The sequence below is a fragment of the Melopsittacus undulatus genome, chromosome 4 (genome assembly GCF_012275295.1).
Source record: "Melopsittacus undulatus isolate bMelUnd1 chromosome 4, bMelUnd1.mat.Z, whole genome shotgun sequence".
In the NCBI taxonomy this organism is placed as follows: Eukaryota; Metazoa; Chordata; class Aves; order Psittaciformes; family Psittaculidae; genus Melopsittacus; species Melopsittacus undulatus.
In genome coordinates this window covers 103,542,702-103,565,649 of record NC_047530.1, presented here as the reverse complement: position 1 = coordinate 103,565,649, position 22,948 = coordinate 103,542,702, and the positions used below count along the sequence as shown (strand labels likewise).

Sequence of the window (22,948 nt, the reverse complement as noted above, 5' to 3'; positions counted from 1 at the left end):
AAGCAGATATTCATACAAACCACACAGGACTGTTAATTCCATGTGGTGAATGTGGTTTAAAAGGACATTAGGTGTCGGCAATGTTAAGTCCTGCTGTTGCATCAAGCTAAATGGTTTCCTTTCTTTATCCTTGCTAAAATTTTAGTCCCTGACTTGAAAAGATATTGACATGTCTTAGTAGTTGAAATGAGGCACTTGCTTTGTTACCTAGAGTTTAAACCTACCCAACCCTTCGTCTGGGTGTAGAAGGCAAAGGATGATGCCATTCAAGGAAATAAGGCTATAAACCACCTATGAATGTGCTGAACACCCAGGTCTCCAGCAGACCATAGCAGCAGCAGAGCTAAGCACACTGCACCTCAGAGGAATCTGTAGCAGCTCCTGAGAGTACCTCAGACAAGACATGCCAAGGGACTTCACTCCTTACTGCATGTAGACACCTATTGGAAAAGCAGCCGCTCACACACAGCTCCAGGTGACCTGTCAAGCATCATCCCTGGGTTCATTTGAGCCCCCTGCAGTTATGAGACCTGGAGCGACCAGCGCTGGAGCCTCATTAGGACTGGCCTCGGGGTTTGTTTGTTAAAGGAGAGGCGGTGGTGGTGTTACTGTTTGAAGTGAAGCCAATGGGGAGTAGTCCTAAAAATAACTTTAAAGGGGGTGAGAAAGAATCTTGCTTCAGGCCATTGATCATCTGAGCTGCAGCCCTATCTTGAGGGGCAGCACACATCCTGCCCTGCACCCTGGAGCTTACAGAAAGCCCTTGCAGCATATGTGCCTGCATATAGCATGTTCTTTCACTCCCCAGCCCTCTGAGATTTATCCCTGCCCTTGCCCTACATTGACATGCTGTTGATACACTGTGAGAGGTTCTCTCAGATCAAAGGTAGAGGTTCCCCCAGGGTTTTAATTCAGTGTCTGTGTTGAGTATACCAAAGGAACAGGTCTCAGATAAGATGGAGGCTCCTGTTCCTGCTTAGAGAGCAAGAGGGGGGGAATTCAACACCACCATGAAGTTAGCCTTTAGCAAAGTTCCTATTTGCCCCATTTACTTCCCAGTGTGTATGCTGGAACTTGCACAAGAGAAACTCTTCTGTGGACAAACCCAGCAAAGTGGCCTCATAGTAGTTAGATGCTTCCTGTCTTGGGGTGGTTTACTCCAGAGGCTGTATTTTTGCTGTAGATGGGGAAGAATCAAATCAGTATCAGAAAATCCGGTTCATTTACTGCAGCTGCTGGAAGTGTGACTCAGTGAAGGGCAGAAACACCACTTCAGTGGAGTATTTAAACACAGGCTTTTTGCTGTGTTGATGCAGTGCCTTGCTGGCAGAACCCTGATCCTGAACTGGATGTTTTGTACATACAGCATGGAGATGACCCTTGCTTTGAGCATTTAATGGTCTAAGATTCAGCAGACATGTAGGCCCATGGACTTCAGCAGATCCACATGTATGTGTCAGTATTCCTCGTTTCCCCATTTCCTCCATGCTGACAGACATTTAATGTCTGGCTGCCTTGCAGCCCTCAGAGCTCTCAGACCAGTGTAATGACCCTGTAATAACCCATATTCCATCCTCTTCTTTTTAGGACCAGCACTGAGAAACTTCAGGTGTTTTAGGAAAACTCTTACGAGCAAACCTTGGCTGATAGCACATGGTGCTGTGCAGGTTACTGATGAGGAGTGCTGGGCAAACCTGAAACACAGAAGAGTTAGGAAGACACAGGGATGGTTTTAAATGTTTCCCCAGTCATCTGACCTGTGAGTCTAAGAGAGTCTTTCTAAGCCTCTAGTCTTAGTTTATAGTCTAAGAGACACCTTTCTTAAGTACACTGCTTATTTCCTCTTCCCCTGGACATCAGGGAGATATTTCCGTGCAGGGAAGGACCCCATTCCCCACCTACCAGTGTGCAGCCTCCAAGCACTTCCATATTAGGTGCTCCCTGGGCATTTCCACGCACTTAGCAAGTAAGGATGAGCTGTGAATCTGCTTCAAAAAGCACAAGTGTAGGTCTATGGTTTGCCCTTGGAAACTTAATTGGAAGGTTCCCAACTGAAGAAAAGGAAAAGAGCCTCCTTTTTGCATCAGTCTCAGTCCACTGCCCAAGTCTCAGCTCCTTGTAGCAAGTCCAGTGTAGTGCTAGCCCTAGGACATGGCTTGTCAACCCAAGCTCTGGGGGTCCAAAGCAGCTGGGGATCTTTGACCCAACAGTGTAGCAGAGCAGTTGCTCCATTGCAGCCTTCCCCAGTCCAGACCAGCTGGGAATATCACTGTGAATGTACTTCTGTGTGAAGACCAAATCCACAAGTATCCCTTCCAGCCACCAGCCCCGCAGTGCGACAGTGCCAGCCAGCCTAAGCACAATGTAATTCCCCTCCAGTTAAACATGCAGCCCCAGTGAAACCCAAGGCCAGGGTTTCATATGTTTTGTACTTGTTAGACCATTTTTCCCTGCTCCCCTCCTCCCCACAAATAATGTGAGGTTTATGACCCCTGAGTAATGACTGTGGAATGCACTGCATCCTACAGGCATCCCAAGGCATCTGGCAGTGGGAATCTTCACAGCATGTCAAAAATACACAGATAATACCATTGTGAATAGCTGAGATCAAAACAAGTCAAATGTCAATGCTAATTTGCTGTCAAGTATATAGCCCAAGACCACTTCCTCCTGCAAAAAGAGAAAGCCAGTTCCCAAGTGTGACTTGCTCCCCACCAAAAGAAGCTTGTTCTGCACCAAAAACCCCCAAACCCTGAATTAACAAGGGTGGGAAGTGTTTTCCCCTTGCTGTTTTATTTTCCTGTGGCTTTTGTGCCTGTCTGCTGCCGAGTCTGAGGCTGGGAAATGAAACTCTGGATGTCCCTGCCATTTTTCTATTGTGAAAAGAAGGACCCTTGGGAGAGAGATTTACTGTTTTGTATGGCTCAGTCAGAGGGCGAGAGAGGGAAGGCGTTCCAGGAGTTCCCATTACAAAGCATTTTTTCACATAGGATCACTTTTATTTCTTGAGGACTGGGAGATGAAAGAGCCAGCAGCACTGGAACAGGAAGTTTGCTGTACATCCAAAGGTCAGGTGGGTCTCAGACAGCCACTGTTTCCAGCTCTCTTGTATATACACACTGCAGATTAAAGTGTACATCCCGGGCTGGATGTAGCCGTGGTAGTGATGGGGACCATGGGTTCAAGGAGAAGGAGGAGAGGGGAGCAGGACAGCAGCACAGCACAGCCTCTCCTTGGGCTGTGATTCCATAAGACAAAACACTGGGTGGCTGTTCAGCAAGCCTAAGGTATTCCCACGCCCCACAGCTTGTTCCTGCCATCAGATATGTCAGCATGACTGCCTGTGGGGTCGCTCCCAGTGACATTCCGGAACTGATCCCACTTAGGAAAACATTTTTTAGCTTTTATTTCATTGCACAGAATCGTTTTGGGTTGTGGGTTTTTTTCTGTTGTTGCTTTTACCATGGAGTCAGTTCCCTGCTTATATTTAAGCAGCGGCCTCACAAAGCAGTTGTGCTGGCATGAAAAATGGGGTGGGCACAAGGACAACAGGGTCTGAATAAAGAGCTAGAGCAGAACATGTTAAACTGCTAGGGATACTGGGTCACAGAATCACAGCCTCGAGTCGATGGCAGAGAGGACAGGGGGTGGCCCTCCCTTAGCTCCTTCAATTCCATCAGTGCCTTCACACCTTCTATGTGTAAGTAGACAATAAGGAAGGGGGTGATTGTCCCCAGGACCTCCAAGGCTCACACTGCTGGAGTCAGATAGTTTTGCAAGGTCAGGGGTATTTCAGCTGTCACCCCAGAATGAAAGAAGGAAGCAAGGAGGTGGTCTGAGACCCACCTTCAACTTGGATCTTCTGCAGAACATGGCTGTTCTGCTGGGAAAGGAAGCCAGATGCAGACTGTTCCTGCCTGGAATGCTGCTATACTGGCATGTTACCCTGTGTCCCGACTGTTCCGCTCACTGCAGGACTGTGCTTGAGAGCAAAGGGATGAAATACCAGTGTCTTGTTTTGCCCTTCAGGCTGGGCAGCAAGTCACAGGATGTAAGTTCAAGGCTTTCAGCTTTCTGAACCTGGGCAAGTCACTGTAATTCTCTAGGCTTCAGGTTTCCCTCACACCTTTGGTGGTCTGTTTTGGCTGGAGATAGCCAACCTGTGCAGTGGATCAATCCAGTCTGCAAGTTAAACACCACCTAAGGCTTTTGATTGAACAATGCATCAGCCTGGCCAGAAGCTTTTGCTTTGATAGACTGGTCAAGAGGGGACAATGCAGAAAGGCCTGTGGGCCAGAGGGCTAAGATAACTGCTTTGTCTTTACATTACTGTCTCTGAAATTGGCTTTGTTAAGCCAGAGAGTCTGTTACCCATCAGGCAGGTGGAGTGATGTCCTGAAGAAGATTATTAGGGTGGAAGGAGGACAGGTGCCACGTAGTCTGTGCTACATTAGTGTTCAGGGCAGAAGATGGGATAGAGCTAGTCATGCTTGCCTTGGTGGGTACCACAGTGTCTCTGCTAAAACTGCAGCAATATTGTTTAGCCATAAGGCTGGAGAAGATGGTCTCTACAGAGTAGAGCCCTTCTTAGTGAAATCCCCAGTCTTCATAGTTGGCAAGAGTCAGGGCTGGATGTGAATTGTGCTGGGCAGCTCAATGAATAAAGATCCAAAAGCAAGTGAGGTCTGGCAGGAGCAGACTGACAGCTGCTGGGGTCTCCACACTTGAGAGCAGATCCATTATCTATTTCCCATTATTTGGGCTATCCCAGCCCCCATAGCACCAGGCAGTGGAGGGAAGAGTTGACGGTAGAGCCAACCCTCTCTTAAGGACTGACCCAGTACCTTTGCCAGAGGGAAACAGTGCTCCCCCTTGGCTGACTCTCCTGGATTTAGGCTGGATGCTGCAGGGGAAGTAAAATGCAGCCGAGTCCATTCAAGGAATTCATTGACAAATGCTTTGAGGTCTTTATGTGAACCCAAGTGCTTGGTGCGAAACAGGAGACAAGCTAATAATCGAAACAGGTTTTACAATGAATGAACTGCTGCTGGGAAATGCCTGCTTTAGAGCCTTGGTGCTGTGCTGGATGTTAAATGACTGCCAGGAGCAAACTCTGTGGTATCTGAGTTAGCTCTTCCCTTAATTATCGTTTACAGAGGAATCAGCTAGATGAATGAGGACTGCAATAGAAAGGACTTAAGGAAGATTTATTGATGGGACTACATGAATAATTCTCCTTGCAATGATGCATTTAAGAGCACAGATGCTGTGGGATGAGGAAAGTCAGTGTTTGATATTATAAAGCATTTGAAAGTGTGTGGTTTATGTTGCTGTTCCCTCTGCCTGCCCCTCTTCCAGAAAGGGGAGAGGAAAAAAAGGGTCACTCCTCTTGCCAGGTTGTGAAACAATAGTAGGTAACTGAAAATAAACTTGTGCTGAGGCAAATGAATACTGGGTCAACTCAATGAAATGCCAAGGTTCACAGGGAGTGTGCTCAGGCATTGGAACAGGCTGCCCAGGGCAGTGGTGGAATCACCATCCCTGGAAGTGTTCACAAACCATGTAGATGAGGCTCTTAGTGACATGGTTCAGTGGTGGTCTTGGCAGTGCTGGGATAATGGTTGGACTTACTAAAGGCCTTTTCCAGCCTAGTTGATTCTATGATTCTATGATGCTCAGACAGCCCTGAGCACACTGCTTCAATGCTCTCATGTGGCTCCGAACTCTTGGCACCCAAAGCTTGGTTTTCCCATGACTAATTGTGCAGCTTCCTGAAAAGTACATTTGTGCTCCTCCATCGGGAGCAATCCCAGCGGAGGACCCTCTGGAGAATGTTCCTGTGTTCTGCCAGTTCCAGGACAATGGAGTTGGCACAAGAGCTGGCGGATCACCTGTCTGATCCAGGGGAGGGGGGAGCTTCCCTGAAAACCTGACCCTGTGAGGGAAAACCAAGCAGCTTTTAGTTGTATCAGCAAACCTGTCAGCCTGGACACACAGCCAACCTGTGCCAGTGCTGGCGCAAGGGAAGGGCATTCAGTGGCAACATGTCTTTAAATAGCTTCAAACACCTTTAACTGTGCACATCCATGGACATGGAAACTGAAGTCACATCTATTGCTGTGCGGCCAGGCAGCCCTGGCCTTTCCAATCCTGCTGGGGCCAGCGATGCTCTATGGAGGCCATAGCAAATGGGTGCCCTAAGCCACCACAGCTAAGGGCATGGGAGAGCTCTGCCCCATGCCCATGGTGACCACACCACTGAGCCTTCACAGGAAATTGTAAACCATTAACTGAAGACTGGAGTCAAGAATGAGCCTTCAGGAGAACATCTCCTTCCCCTACTGATTGCTAATGCTGCCCAAAGGATCCCTGCCTCTTGCTGCTGCCCCAGGTCTGCTCTTGCCACTGGAGTCACCTCCCTCAAGGAGGGACATTCCTGTGACTCCTTTCTCCTCCTTTCTTTCCTCAATCAGGTTGTTACATATGGACAAACATGCCCATTATGCTGCTTTATCTGGCAGACTCCTAGCAGTCTGTCTCTGCTCCCACAGGTTTGGTCTTGCCCCACCACAGTTCCATTAAAGCAGAATTAAACCCTCTGCAGGTCCCTGGATTTGACTCATTCCTCTCTCACAGGGACACTCTGGAGAGTTCACCCAAAATTAACTAAATTAAATGTAATCAGCCCTTCCCGGGCATTTTTAGATGAAGATGTTATGAGTCAGATGAGCTCACTGTGGAATGGAGTAAACCAAAACAAATTAAAACCACTCCAAATCTGAAGATTTGGTAAGATCTTCTGCAGGTGTCATGGGAAGTCTTAAAGCCATCCCTGCTCATCAGTTCACCACCGCTCCTCTGCCGTATGTCACCGCCTTAAGCGGCAGTGCTGAAGCAACTGAAGGTGTGAGTGCTCCATGCAGACACAAGTGGGTTATGTCAGAGAGCCATCCTTGGTAGATGTACAACTGTGTTAGCTTTGTGCTGAGGACAAAGTGTAGCAATGACAGTAGTATTTGTTGAGTGGCCAGTGAGAAGCACAACATGGGCAGAACCCACGCTGAACAAGCTCCTGGATGAGATCTCTTGGTATAAGCTCAGTACTAACAACTACCCATCAGCAGAAACCTCTTCCTGTAGCAGGAACCCACACATCCCCTTACCGTGAGGAGGACCGGAAGAGTGTGGTCCAAGATGGACCATGTGCACTTGTATAGTCACCTCCCATCCCACAGTCTGTTGTGCTCCCTGGAGATGGGCAGATGATGGCTTCAAGGTACAGGTGCCTCCATCATTGCAGGACTCTTTGCTGCTTTGTGCATGAGGTGACGCACACCATTGCCTATATTAGCCAGTGGCAACCCCAATGGCCTGTGCCCCTGGGCGACTCTCCCAGTTGCTCCCCCCCTCCAAAAAGCCCCTTTCTGGGCACCTGGCCTGCAGTGTGAAACAGCCTTTGTGTGATATTTTGTCAGCTACAAATAATTGAGAAAGGCCTACATAAAGTCCTAATTGTGTCACAGAACAGGCTCTTCAGTCATCCATCTTCCTATTAAACTTGTGAATTTCAGTTACTCAGCCCTGTTGGAGTTATTTTCCCCTTCGCCTCCTTCTTCTTCTTTTAAGCTTCTATTTATATTCTCTCAGTTGTCTCTGCCAGAAGATCTCATGTGGATACATTAGGCCTTTTCAAAAGGAAAGTTGGATTACAGCGATTTTTCTCCCCGTAGGACACAACAGCTTCATCATTCATAACACAGCAATACACTATAACTTCATTATAGATGGCATGTGGCTGGCCTATTTAAACAGAATACTTAATGATAGCTGGGGAGGCAGGAGAAATTCAGCTCCACTGGTCTGCGTGCGAGAAGGGAAACTGGTTTTTGGTATTTACTGAGATGGATTTCTTGACTCTTAATTAAGACTTAATTTGACTCTTAATTAATCTTTTCACAGCAACAAAATAACCCATGAAGTGGAAGGCTCACTGACATGGGTGAGGTCTGTTACCTGTTGGTTCTTCCACTTTGGCAGATAGCTTCACAGACCCTATCATAGAATCATAGAATAGTCAGGGTTGGAAAGGACCTTAAGATCATCCAGTTCCAACCCACCTGCCATCTAATATTAATAGCAGATGTAGGGTTTGGGAATGGAACTTGGGCTCTTCCTAGCATTTAGCCTCTGCTGAAACAAGCTGCAGTTTGCTGGTGCTTTCCTGTAAAGACCACAGGTTCTCATCCTTTCCGCTTTCCCACCTCAGCAGTGTTGACCTCAGTGTGCTCTGCTTGTTGGCTTGGGTGGATCAGAATGGGTTTAGGCCTGAAGCAAAGCTGCAGACTGAAAAAGCCTCCATCTGGGGAAAAAGCCAGAATAAACAGCCCTCTGTGAGCACACAGCTGACATCAGACCCCAGTTTGCAGTGATGATGGAGGCAGCTTAGGAAAATCCCAGTGAAAATGTGGCAAGATGTTTCCCCATCTTTCGATAAAACAAGTTTTTCCTCTCCTCTGGGTAAGTTTTAGTGGTGCTGAAAGGTGCCAAGAGTTCAGCTCTGTTGAGGCGAGTCCTGCACTGACACCTCGGTACTCCCCATAGAGCTATTTATATGAACCTGGGAGAGATTTTCCTCAGTATTGGTTTACCGGTAAAATCCTCAAATATGGATGAAGTTTCTAATATTTGCTGAGCTGAAAACCATGATTTCCCATCCCATCTCCTCAAACACTAATTATGTATCAGAAACCTGTATCAGACACTCTTAGGATGCTGATAGCTCTGCCCTGTGGTGCCTGTGAGTGTTACATGCCAGCATACAATGCATTGGTGACCAATGAAGTCTGCTGGTGTGAGCATCCCCATGTAGAGTTTGGAGGGGAGGGGAACAAAGGACGCTTTTTACTTCTTTAACTGGTATTGAACACTGTCAAAGGGAAGCTGAGGGGCTTCTCTGGAGGGGGGAGAGGGTCTGGAGTGGAAAATAAGTATAAGGAATTAATGGCTCCAGGAGGAACAAACGCCCTGGGTGTTGAGCACACTGTCTGGTCAGCATGGCTCATGCTTTGGCCAGAAGAAGGTATTGTGTCTGTTGGGGGAAAGAAAACAATGCCTGCTATCAGAGCTCCCTGAAATTTGGTCTACAAGCAGTTTGGACTCAACAACTGAAAAGGAAATGTCAGAGAATGGGAAGCCAAGAGAAGCTCATCAAAAAGACATCTGGTCCTGCTGTCCTTAATGGGAAACCCCCCTCCCACCAGCCACCCTCTTCCCAGCCACACTCCTTTGAAACAGTTAATGTCTGAGGGAATCCAAAACATTGCTGGAATGTATCAGCCATGAAGCTTTTGTATAGCTGAGCAGCTGAACAGCTCTGGTTTTGTTTGTGTTAGGGCTGATTGTCTTGCCTTTCATTGGTGAAAGTCAGAAATGGCTGGACAGAAGTCAGTGGAGCAACACCACTGTGAGGTCAGATTAAGGTGGGGGAGAATTCGGCCATCTCTTTTACAGCCAGAACCATGGAATGCTTCACAGGGAAACAAGAAGACCTCAACAGGAACACCCATAGGCAGCATTCTTGCAAATCTTCCAAGAGGAAAGATTCGTGGCCTGTTCTCCAACACAGTATTCACTCTTCCAGTGAGCAGCTTTGATTGCAATAGCCATACTGTCCTGCCTCTGTTTTTTCTGGCCCTTTCTTCATAGACTGAGCCCTGACAGGCTCCCAGTGCCCTTATAGAACTAAGGAACAAGCCTGGTTTGCTATGAAGACTGCCCATAAGGGATATTTCTGGGAAATGATGTTTCATTGCTCTTCATGATCCTGAGTGGGTAGCCCATGATCTTACTGCAGTAAGACAAATGGCAAAGTCATTTATCACAGCTCCTCTCCCAAACCCGTTCCCAGGGCCTGGGTTGCTTGGGGTTTTGACATGGGATGTAGAGTCTTTGATCATATGAATCAGGACAATTAGAGTCCACCTATTAAGACTTCCTTGGGGAACAAGCAGGGGGTTCCATTCAATTTCCAAACACCCCCTCTTTTCTTCACCCCCCAAATCAGAAAATCTGGAATACAGGCAGAATTCAATGGATCAAGAGTCAGACACATTGGTGGGAGCTCCATAAACACACTGACCTCCTGTCAGTGTCTGCTCTGTGCTGCTGGCTTAGAGGAGAGGTCAGGGAGGACAACTAAGGAGACACCTGAGCTTGTGACTGATGATCCCTCTTACCTAGTCCTATCTGTGTATCCCACTTGCTTGCATTAACATGCTCATTTGGTCTCCTCCTTCATTCCAGCTGTAGATATTTGCCACTTGCTTGGTATTGCCCCAGTCCTTCCTGACTGTATTGCAACCCAGCTGGGGCTCCTCAGCTGGGAAAAGGAGGCGACATTTTAGTCCTCCACTATAGCAGCATAGAAATGGATCTGGTAACTGTGAAAATGATACTAGAAGAGAGATCATTTGGCAAGAAGCAGGAGGAAAGAGAGGGGTTGGGGTTAGGTTTATGGCAGATGTATATCTCAGCATTGCAGCCAGGGATTCCAAAGTGAAGAAGCTTTTGGCTTCTTCCTTACTCACAGGACACCCCTCAGCTTTAACATCTGCTCAGACCTCTCATGTCAACTGCTCTGAAGTAGTTTTATGCCTGCTTGACCACAGCTGTCCACAGAGATGTTGCACCCTTAGCTAAGTGGGTACCTGAGGTGGTGTTTGGAAGAGGACAGCAGTGCACCCCCACTGAGCTGAGCTCATCTCACTGCTAACCTCAGTCTGCCAAGCCAACTTCTTTCTCCACACATGGAGTATCTGACATGGCTCCCCATCCTTCAGGAGCTAGACAAGATCAAGTCAATTTTACATCTGACTGAGCTTGGTCTTGCTGTTTGTGGACTCCTGAACTAGGCTTTCACACTTGATAAGGGCACGGGGAAGAGAGAAAGAGGAGCCCTGTGCAATGAACCGTACCCTTCCTGTGCGGAGGAAGTTTCTAGCTTTTGTTCTGCTAGCTGGAATATCGCCCCTGAAGAATGGCAGAATCCTGACCACTGTGGGCTGGTGCTATTGGGATGAACAGCATCTGGGAGTAAATATCCCAGGGAGCAGCTCTGCACAGTCCAAGTCAGGTGTGATGCCATCAAACACCAATTCCCTGACGCCGGTGGAGGGCACCTGGACACAAGCTGTCATGGTAGGAGTCCCCCCAGCTTTCACAATGGAGAGGTCAGTAACTTCACCAGACTTTGACTTATGCTTAAGAAAGAGCAAGTCAAATGCAACCAAAGAGAAGAAAGTCATAGGAAAGATGTAGACAAATATGAGACATCAAAGACTTTGCTGATCCGAAAGGTAAGTGTAACAGCAATAATACAAACACCTGCTTAGTGTCAGTATTTGGGGAAAAACGGAAAGCACTTAGCATCACCAGTGGATAAATGAGAGGATCAGGATCATGCTTCTGCACAAGGTATTTCACAAATCATTATCATTGTTTATAGAGTTCTTTCGGCTTCTAAAATGACACTTGGTTTCTTTTCTATTTCACAGGAAGCAGAAGTTCTAAAGTGACAGGATGTAAGGCCAGAGAAGCAGATTCACATCTGTTAAACGCCACAGCGTCATACTTGAGAACTTTAGCTAAAGGTGATAATCTCACCAGCAGTCATATCTATTAATACAGCATGTATATGCAGGGGAAAACCCATTATAACATGTAATCTGTCGTATGATCCTCTGCACTGAAGGACAGGATGTCATCCACATTAGAAGAAGACTCAAACAGGATGAGCTGGGTCCTCGAGACTTGTCGCACCTGAGCCATCACTAGTAATAATCACCAATAATAATAATAATTAGTGAGCATCAGTAGTAATAAGCAGGAAAAAGGCAAGGGATACATGGGCACACTGGTAGATGGCTGCTATTTTATTGGCTTCAAGAAGCTCCACCAGGAAAACTAGTACACAAGTATCTGCTCTGGCTGAGTGTAGTGGCAAACACCTGGACTTTAGCACCAACACTGGGAATGTTAATCCCTCATACCCAGTGTGAGTATTTCCCAGTATTATTAAATCCCAGAATCCCAGACTGGTTTGGGTTGGAAGGGACCTTAAGGCTCATACAGTTCCAACCCCCTGCCATGGGCAGGGACACCTTCCACTAGATGATTCTGTTTAGTTATTTCCTACTGCAAGAAGAAGGAGACAAACGGGAAGAACTTGTATTCCTCTGGCATTAGTATTTGTCCCATTGTTCCTTGCCCAGTAATTGCCATGGACCTAACCAGCAGTCCTGGAATTCCAGAGCATCCTTATAATGCTGGGGAGGAGAAGGAAGGGACAAGCAGGGGATGTACAGGCTCTGGGGCTTGAAGACAGGAATCACAACTACCTGACATCTTGATCTTTCAAATCATCTTTAATTAGTTTGTTTGACTGGTATTATCCTCAATTAGTCTTGCTGAGTTTGGAATGACTACTCACCTGCTTCGAGACACAGGCAACCTTCACAAGTTTGCAAGATGAGGACCTTGAAAGCCAGAGCCAAGAAGCAGCTGGAAAGAGCTCTAAGAGAAGTGTTCCTACATGACAGATATATTTATTTAACTTGTTATTTCTCCAGTCATTGTAGGCTGCTATCTGCTTACTGGATCTGATGGTTCAGGCATTTGGCTTGCTGGTCTTTGTGTGCGGTAGTTATGTACTGGCAAGAGATGAGATGTGCTCCAGCTTCAGCTCCCTTGAGCAGCAGTAGCCCTTTATCTAAACTTGTTCTCATATGAAAAGTGAATGCAGCAGAAGTCACTTTATGGTTGCACTATGTCTTGGGTTCAGCAGTAGCAGTCAATTTTTCTCCTTCTTAGTAGCTGGTGCAGTGCTGTGGTTTTGACTTTCAGCCTGGGAACAGCGCTGATAACACCGATGGTTTTAGTTGCTGCTCAGTAATGTTTACTCTGACCAAGGACTTTGTGAGTCTCATGTTCTGCCAGGGAGGAGGGGAAGCCGGGAGGAAGCAGAGACAGGACACCTGACCCAAGCTAGCCAAAGAGGTATTCCATACCACAGCACATCATGCCCAGAGAGGTAACTGGGAGTTACCCGGAAGGGCTTGCTCTCTGCTCCGTCATGCTCATTTTGGTGGGTGGTGTCGTATTCTCTTCCATGTTATTTCCCTTATCATTATTGCTATTGGTGGTAGTAGCAGTGATTTATGTTGTACCTTTGTTACTGGACCATTCTTATCTCAACCCATGGGAGTTACATTCTTTCTATTCTCCCCCCAACCCCTACCAGAGAAGAGGGTGGGGCGGTGAGGAAGGAAACAAAGTAGGGGGGGAGTAGAAACTGTGTGGCTAACTGGGTTTAAACCATGACACACTGACACCTTTAGATGTGGGTTGATGGCCAAGAGCTCAGCTTGCAGAGCAGTCAGTGTGCAAGGAGCTGTGTGGTTTGGGAACCCACCAACCTGTCCTGCTGCTCTCTGCAAGAAAAGGTTTATTTCCATTGCAGGCCACAGGAGCATCTTCATGCCCACAGCTCAAACCCTGAGCCAGGCCCGAGTCCTGTTTGTCACAGAATCCCAGACTGGTTTGGGTTGGAAAGGATCTTAAAGCTCATCCAGTTCCAATCCCCTGTCATGGGCAGGGACACCTTCTGCTAGAGCAGGGTGCTCCAAGCCCCTGTGTCCAACCTGGCCTTGAGCACTGCCAGGGATGGGGCAGCCACAGCTTCTCTGGGCACCCTGTGCCAGTGCCTCAGCACCCTCACAGGGAAGAGCTTCTTACTGATACCTAATCTAACTCTACTCTCTTTCAGTTTAAAGCCATTCCCCTTGGCCTGTCCCTACAGGCCCTTGTCCCAAGCCCCTCTCCAGGTTTCCTGCAGCCCCTTTAGGCACTGGAGCTGCTCTCAGGTCTCCTCTTGAGGAGCCTTCTCTTGTCCAGGCTGCCCCAGCCCAGCTCTCTCAGCCTGGCTCCAGAGCAGAGCTGCTCCAGCCCTCACAGCATCTCCATGGGCTCCTCTGGACTCACTCCAACAGCTCCACATCCCTCTTGTGCTGTTGCCCAGAGCTGGATCAGGACTGCAGGGTCTCTCCCCAGAGAGCAGCAGAGGGGGAGAATCCCCCCCCTTGACCTGCTGCTCATGGTTGTTTTGATGCAGCCCAGGACATGGTTGGTTTCTGAGCTGTGAGTGCCAGACACGAGTACAGGTCACGTTGAGCTTCTCATCAGCCAGCACCCCAAGTCCTTGTTCTCAGGGCTGCTCTGCATCCACTCTCCACACAGCCTGTATCTGTGCTTGGGATTGTCCCTACCCAAAGCCTGTGAGGCCCCTGAGGGCCAAAGCAGTGGGATGAGGATTAATCTCAGAACAACATGAGCTTGGTGTGACAGTCATCCTTCAGTGGAAGGAGGACTGGATGCTCACACAGAACGCCAGTGGATGTAGCTCTGGGGAATGACATGGTTCCCTATTTTTCAGTTCCCAACAGGAGCAGTTGATTTTCTAGGTGATGGTTGTATCTTTTCTGCAGGAATCGGATGGAGCTGCCCATCCGGTTGGATGTCTAGCCTCTCCTCTTGCCAGAAAGGCCTTGTACAGGCAGGCATGGCTCCCTTGTCCTCAGGCTGATGGCTTAACCTTATCTGGAGACAAAACTTCCTCTATAATCCTTGTCTACCTTGCATATTGTATCTTCCAATGTTTTCTTTATTGCTATAAACATTAGGTTCCTGCAGTGCCCCCACAATACTGGCCTCAGGACAGATTGCCACCTTCTGTTGAGGTCAGCCTGGATGCTCTCGTCTCCCTTTGTCACTCTGTGCACTTTGGCCATGCTTGAGTTCTGTTTGCAGTGGGGGAACTGAGGCAGAAACATTACAGGAACCCAAGCAGAGGAACACCCTCCTGTGCGAGCTGCGCTATCCAGGAGGCAGGAAGCCTTGATGAAGCCGCTGGAAAGGGAGAGTGTAAACTCCCCGGCTCGGCCGTTGCAACCGGGTGGAAGTGGAACCCAACCCCTCAGCCCAGAGCACGGCAGGAGGGGGGTCGCTGGTGGGTCTGAGCACTGGGAGCCACCGGGACCACACACAGCTATCCCAAAGGGATAACCGAAGCCTTTCTCTGAACATGCCCAAATCCCATCTTCATCCAGCGCACATACGGGGAGCAGACAGGGGACAGAGCGACCCAGGTCCTCAGCACAGCACCTCAGCCGCCCTCCTCCTCCTCCTCCTCTTCCTCCTCCTCTCACCGCCCTAACCCAGCTCATTCCGCAGGGGACCAGCGGCCGAGGGGGCTGCGCCGTGACGGACAAGGCGCGGGGCCGGCCCCCGATCCCCATCCCCCGATCCCAGATCCCCATCCCGGAGCCCCGATCCCGGCCATCTCCGCGGCTCCGGGGCGGGGCGGGCGGGGCGGGGCAGCCCGGTCCGGTCGAGGGATACGGCGCTGCCGGAATAAGAGGCTACAGGAGCGCGGCGGAGTGCAGGGTTCCGGAGGCTCGGGGGAGCCGGTGGGCTGCGGCCCCATGGACAAGTACAAAGGTGCGGGGGTGCCCTGTGCGCGAAGGGGGTAGGGAAGAGGTTTTGGGGGTGGTGGATCTGGGGGTCGCTGTGGGTCACTGGTCCCACGCGTGGGAACGCGGCGCTGGGTTGCGGAGCGCTGGAGGCGGCTCCAAGCTGGAGTTTCCCGGGAGCAGGACCAGGAGCTGGGATCCGCTCCCGAGGGTGTGTGTGTGGGGGTTGTCCCGAGAGTGAGAGCTCGGATCCCAAGGAAGGGGGTCCCGCTCCAAGGAGGAGGAAGCGTTCAGCAAATGGGGACGGGAGCCAGCCCCGTGGATGTGGTCCCCGGTAGTGGGGTCTGGGACCGGACCGCAGCGCAGCCCTGGCGGGTGTTGCGATGTTCATGAGTACCTGCCCCGGGCTGAGAGGGAGGAACAGGGGACGCCTCTTGTTTTGCACCATCTGCGGTTCGGGACCCGTTTTTGCTACCTAAAAGGGGGGGGGGGTCTTGTTTTGTTTTATGCAACCACTGTATTTAGATATTGATGTTCGCTCCCCCTTCCTAAGTTGCCTGTCCCACCGTCCCCAGGTTGACAGGCAGGACACTGAGTGTCCTGTGTTCTAAATGCAGTGTGTTTGGTGGTTAGAGAGAGGGCAAATGAGCAGCCTCCCTGCTTTCTCTCTGGCACATCTCATCCGGGCTGGTGGTCACCCACGACCCATTTATTTCCCTGCAATCGATGGCTCTGGCACTTCCTTTGTGATGCCGCTGGGTTGTTACCACCAAGTCTGGTTCTTCTTGTGTCTGTGGGGCTATGGGTGCTCCTGGAAACTTCTCAAACCTCAGTGCTCCTTGTCAGATGAGGAGGTGGGGTGAGATGCCCTGGTAGGGAACACTCAGGTGTGTGTGGGTACACTGCTTCTGCTGGTGTATGCAAGCCCTCTGGCAGAGGGGGATCCAGCCCTTGCATAGCACAAAGTGTACACAGTATGTTTTACCTGCTGAGAGGAAACGTGGCTGTCCTTGTAACTGCTGTCCTCCTTCTGCAGCTTGAACATTTAAGCAATGAACTTGGTACTAGACAATTACTCCTTCATTTGGACTTGTTACTGTCAAACTAGCAAGGCTTGGTTGCATCTCAGCAGATGCTTTTGAGCTAGTAGCCCTTTTCCCCTAATCCTCCTTTGGTGGGGACTTTGTATGTCAAGGTATCCTGTTGTGTGAAGACAGTTTTTGCCGGAATTGTGTATTTTTTTACTATCGAGGTATATATATACCATAGTATATACTCCTCCATAGTATATTATATATACTCCATAGTATATACTCCTCCATACCATTTACTATGGAGGTATATATATATATATATATATATATATTTCAGTATTCTGATGGCTGGCACTGTGCTGCCTGTTGCATTTTGATCCTTTTCCTCCCTACAATTGGTACTTTACAGACCTGGTAAGCACAGTAACATCATCCCGCAAGAGGGATGTGAAGGGTTATATTACAAGTCAAATCTTGTGTAGTCTGCTTTTTGTCCTTTTTTCTGGCAGGCTCTGTACAACTCCATTCAGTTCCAGTAGCAAGGCTGTAGATTCATTAAGATTCAGCTATGTTTTGTATATTGTCTTTTCAAATATGCACACTGCTCCCTCAGAGCAGCGAGGATGTGTTCTGCACATGGGAAATGAATAGCAAGTGCTACTGATTGGGGAGTCTTGCCAGTCCCTGCTGTGTTAGTGGTAATGAGGGGACCGAGGCACTTCCAGCTCTGTAGGGCAGTCACAGGTGATGGCAGCACCTTGTTTAGTGGCAGGAGGGGTTCACAGCATAGTGGGGTGGATGGATGGGGCAGGTAGGGAATGGCTGTGCTGGCTGGGGAGGACCTATGGGAGTTGGGAGCCCTAAGGAGCAGGTGGAGGAAGCTGGTAAGTAAGTTGTTAGCAATAACCACAGGGGATATGTGATTGTTCTGGGGGGGGATATCTCGTTGCTGCCATGGGGAATTTTCATCCCTGCCACTAGGAAGGCAGAGCACTTGTGCAGGGAAATCCCATAATGATAGAGAGGGCTGTTGAGCAACAAACTGGTGCTATGGGAAAAGCTATTTGACTATGAGATCTTTTCTATTACTTAAGAAATGCAGGTTGCAAGCATCAGCAAACAGCAGCGTTTCTGTCCTTTAAGCACAGGAAAGGATGTGCTCTCATCCAAACTCTATCCTGGTATGCAAGAGGTGTTTCTCCTGTTTCAATACAGGGTGAAGCACCCACAGGAATCCTGCTGGGAGGAGCAGGGAGAGAAGGTGGAGTGTGCACCCAGGGCTGGTGGCACCTGTGGGGTGGGAAGGGATCAGACTGTTGGACTTGAGCAATGGGAAGTGAAGGAGGAATTGTGAAACTCTCCTGGGAATGGGTTTCCTTTCCCAGCCTTTGCAAACAGGGTTGCAAGGCTACTGCATAGGAAGATGTCCTGACTCTTGTCAGGCTGTTAAAGCTCTGAAGCATGATATTGATGTGTCCAGGGGTTTTGTGCCTGCCAGGCCACAGTGAAGAGCATCTTCTATTGGTGAAGATGCTGCTTAAAAATCCACCTTCTCCTATGGTTCAGGAAGCATGTGTGAGGCATGAAGAGCAGCATACCCAGGCTCAAGGGGACATGAGGGTGATCTGCAGAGGGAAGGCATGAGTAAACGTGGTCACTGTACCCGCACCTATGTAGTGACAAGGAAGAGCTGCTCATCTCTTGTTCCTCCTCTGTTCCCTGTAAGCAGTCTCTGCTCCCCATCCCATAAGGTTTTCCCTTCAGTGTGAGATCTGTACAACTGTCCCATCTTGTGTTCCCTGTGGCCTCATGCCTACTCCTTGCCCCACTTGTCACATATGACCATCTCCAGACCCAGGGCAGAAGAAGTGCTGAATGCACTGTTATTGATGAGGGATATATTGGTGGCACCCTTGCTTATCTGCATCCCTAACAAGGCCTCTCAGAACAACCTCTTGTCACCACAGTCATGCACATGTCCCCTGTGATGCAGCCCTGTGCATATAGTCTAAAATGGCAAGAGATGTGAGCCTTGAGAGGTTTGGAAGGTTATCATTGTGGTTTTAAGGTTAGAGCTTAAAGTTAATGGAAATTGGAGTGACTTCAAGCCCAGTTCTTCAAAGAAAGGTGTCTGGCATTCTTATTTTACTATCTCTAAGCAAAGAAACAAGCTTCACACTTCTTATCTGAGGGTCTCCCAGGGCTCTATCAAGCATTGGTTGTGTTTGCAGTGCTCCCCTATGGAGACAAGCGTTGTTTGCCAGTGGAGGAGAGGTGGTCTTCCTAATACAAACCAACAGGCAATGTTGATAAGGCCTAAAAGGACAACTTGGTAGAAAGATGAAGTGTTTGCTTGCTGGTTAACATGTTTGAACTGGGAGGGGAGAGGGGTGTGGGCCTGTTTGGGACCTTGGCACGTGTTCTTTAGAACAAGTTCTTGCAAATACAAGGAGATGGGCTTGGGATTAACCGCAAAGTGGAGACATGAATGAGAGACGCCAGCCCTGGTAACAATCTGAGGCCCTTTATAAACTCCTGTTAATCAGAGTCAGAAATGCTTCGATTCATATTAACATGAGCTAGGCTCTATAAAAACATATGTGGTTTCTCCTCGGCTGATCATCAGCACAGCTGTTGTGTTTAGCTCATTGTCTTGGTGTAATTGGCAGCTGGGGAAAACAGGGCAATGTACAGCCCTGTACCAAATCCAATGCCATTTTCAGCAGCTGGGCTGAGCCTTCCTTTAAATTCAGCTGAAAATTCATGTCCTGCATAACCTTATAACATGAACAGTAACTATCATTTATGTGAGCATGACCTTGGCTGGTTTTGGAGGATGGAATAAGCAGGAATGTGGAGTCAGGGGTTTAGGGGATGCAACCTTTTTCTGTGACTGAAACCAGTGCCTGTTTCGGTTACACATCTACCCTGTCCACCCCACCATGCCATCCTACACACTGTCACCTGTGCCAACATAACATCTGTGTCACTTCTAGCACAGCTGCATTCCTTATGCAAACAGGGTGCCTGAGGATGCTCTGAGCTGTGTGGGTGCATGTGAGCCTCTTCAGCGCTCTCCAGACTGGGACAGGCTCACTGCAGATGGACAGGAGGCTGTAGGGATGCTGACTTCAGTCCCATTTGATGAGCAGTGATGGCCCTCAAGGGGATGGTCTGTAACTGCCAGGCCTTTGGGTGCTCCTTTTGCTGCTCCCAAAGGGTCAGTGGTGCTTATGGGTCTGTGCCCCATCTGTGTCACCACCAAAGCTGGCAGGAGCCCATTCTGCAGTGAGCAGTGATCATGAGCTCTGAGCCTTTGGGCACCTGCTTTTGGAGTGCTCCTGCAAGCCATGAGCCCTTGCTTCTCTCTTGTGGTGATCAGTGTGTTGGGCAAGTCTGGCTCCTGTTCCTCCATGCACCTCCATCACTCCTCACAGTGTGCTCTGTGCCTGGCTGGGGACTGGAGGCACCATGTGAATGAGTTTATTGTTCACTGATGGCTCTCACTGAACACCCACAGCCCAGGAGCACAGGGAATGTCTATGTGAAAATGCTTGTACTGCTTTATTTTGGAGCATGGCTGGCTCGCTCAGCTCCCAGCAGTGGGGATGGACTGGGGGCAAGCAGGCAACTGGGCAGCTCGCATCACCCAGGCTCTGCAGGGATGTGCACCAAAGGCTTTTAAGTCCGGATTCTGGTCAGCTGCATCCTTGCTCCATGACATTTCTGTCCCAACATATAGAGGATTTAATGACTTGACTGGATCCTTTAAGATTTTATGGCAAATCCAGGACCTGAATTCCGAGCTTCCCAACCACTGGCCAATGCCTTCCCTGCAACCACCCTGCCTGGATCAGCGGAAATGAGAGATGCTGTTCTCTTGCAAAGTCCCTGTAAACTCTAATTTGCTGCACCCTCCGGAAAGGCAGGAGTCATTTAAGACAGGGAAGTCCATCTTCAGGCAACAGCAATTGGAGAGCCCAGAGCTGCAGGGAACGTCTTGGGGAACCAAAAAACAGAGGTGCACCTATGATTAAAGATGATGCAGATGCACCTTAGGACATAAGTGTTCCTTGCTGAAGCACACATCCAGACCCAGCAAGTAAGCTGGGATCCCACAGTCACGCAGCCAGTTTGACAACCTGCCTGTTGTTGTTTACTTCATCTTGGAAGTTGAGTCACTTGTGCCAATCTCTTGGGTCAGCAGACAGGAAGGACCGGTCCAGTGTGTGCTGCAGACTGTCAGCACAGCTCTGTGGGTCAGAGATGTGTCTGACATGGGCTTGCCCCATAGGGCTGCTGGTGCAAGAGCTGAGACCAGTTTCTGGGCTGGAACCGCTTATTTGGCTGTGGTTATGGGGTGGGAAGGGAAGTGTCAGTCAGCAGGCACGTTCCCTGGCAGCAGCCGAGGGAAGGCATTTCCATTGTAAGAGCTAGGCTGTGATTTGAAGGAGGGGTCAAATCTGGGGGCTCCTTGCTGTGTGCTGCAGTCTATGTAAAACTTGTGTAAACTGGGGGAACAGCTGTAGAAGTCCACAAAAGTAAAATCTGTGTGGAAGTCTTCAGCATGAAGGCATCGATCTTCTGGTACCCAAAATCCTTCACTTGAAACCAAAATAAAATGGTGCATTTATTTGAATCCAGGGAGGGCAGAGCTTTAGGAGGAAAAAATACACCTCCAGAGCAAACACAGGTTGCTAAGGGTGGCCAGGAGAGTAGAGCCCTTTGAGAACCATAGAATGGCTGTTGTTGGAAAGGACCTTAAAGCTCATCCACTTCCAACCCCATGCCATGGGCAGGGACACCTTCCACTAGAGCAGGTTGCTCCAAACCTCAGTGAAGCAGGGCTGGAGCTGTGTCTGTGTGTCCCCTTCTGTGGGGCTGAGTGTTGGGTCTGAATCCAGCTTCTCCTTCCAGCTGGAACTGAAAGAGATCACCTGGGGCTGAAACCACTTGGATGGGTTTAACTTGGGCTGAGATGGCCTTGGGAGCAGCCATTGCTAAAGGAGGCAGGAGTGTGGCAATTCCTGCTGGCAGGGAGGGTTTGGCTTCCCATTGCCCATCCTGCACAGGCTGGGTGCAGCAGTGGAGGTGGGTTGTGCCAGTGTGGGACCTGCAGTGTATCAGTGCTGCAGAGGGGAGGCCGGGGAAGTGCATTGGTTTGGTCTGAGGTTCAGAAGGTGAGGGTCAGGACTCACTAAAATACCTTTTCCCTTTTTTCCCCACTGACCTATTGCTTTCTTTGTGTGCAGAATTCCATAGAAAGCATGCTTGAGGATGGTTTGGTGTATGGCGATGTTGTCTTTGGTTATAAACAGCTGTCCGGAAGTAAATATCTCAGAATTATGGGATCAGACTGAAACTCCCATATAACATATGGACTTGGCCACTTGCAATTTAATAAGAGCGAGTATTTCCTCCCCCCCCCCCCCCCCCCCCCCCCCCCTTGGGTGAACTGTGCTTTGTTTTGCATAAAGACCTGCTTAGGCTTAAAGTATAGCGCAAGGCTTAGAAGGAGCCTGGGAAATAGGGATCCACAAGTCTTTGCTGCCAGTTCACCCTGTGGGCTTCTTGTTTCTGAGCATAGGAAACTCCTCCTGAGATAACCAGGAAACTGAATGTTTTAAACAGTAGCTTTAGATCCCCAATCACGCTAATAACCAATGAATCTGGGCTTTCTGGAGTGGGCACTGAGTTTGGGGTGTAGGGGTGGGCAGCTGAGCAGTGGGGATGCCTGTTGAAGTTCACATAATGCTTTGGCAGCAGTGCTTTGGAAGAGGTGGGTCTGAGCCAGGAGATTCTTGCAGTTCATGCTCAAGCTGTGGCTTGAGCCCGTCCCTCTAGGAGCAAGTTAGATTGGGAGCATGGATCTCTTTCCCAGAGCCTGCATGTGCTCTGGGGCAGGTGGGAGGGGAAGTGTGTGTGCAGGCTCCGGTGAGCAGAGATAAGGTATCTGCAAAGCAATCTCTGATCCGGACTTGCTCTGCAGATCTCATCATTGCTATTTATCACTACCAAGTATGACAACTATTAAGGCTGGGAAGAAGGAGCTGGCTCGCAGAGAACTTGAGTTGCACAAGGTTTTGTGATGCCAATGGTGGCTTTAGCTGAAAGTCTCTCCACACACATATGTGAAACGTGGAGCTTTCTTCTGCTGAGGAATGAAGCCTTGCAGCCTTCCAGTAGCACTGTGGGTTTGGCATCTCTGTGGAATAAACCAGTGTGTGTGTGTGTCCAGTTCCAGTGCCAAACAGCTCCCACTATGGTGGTCCCTATGGGAATGAGCTGAAGTCAGTACTAATGCAGAGATGCTCTTCGGTACCTGGTGGTTAATCGGCCACCACTTGTGGTAGCAAAATATCACATATGTAGACATTGGGGCTGCCTTTA

General features: G+C 49.1%; 1 protein-coding gene across 1 annotated transcript in view; it reads left to right on the top strand.

Annotated features, from left to right (window-relative positions):
- The first annotated feature begins 15,433 nt into the window (after window positions 1–15,433).
- The window catches only part of AFAP1L2 (actin filament associated protein 1 like 2), a 71,333-nt gene continuing 63,818 nt past the window's right edge, over window positions 15,434–22,948 (top strand). The window contains exon 1 of the mRNA XM_034061814.1: window positions 15,434–15,552. Within this exon, the coding sequence (XP_033917705.1) occupies window positions 15,537–15,552 (16 nt within the window). The 5' untranslated portion in view covers window positions 15,434–15,536. The remainder of the gene's footprint in view (window positions 15,553–22,948) is intronic.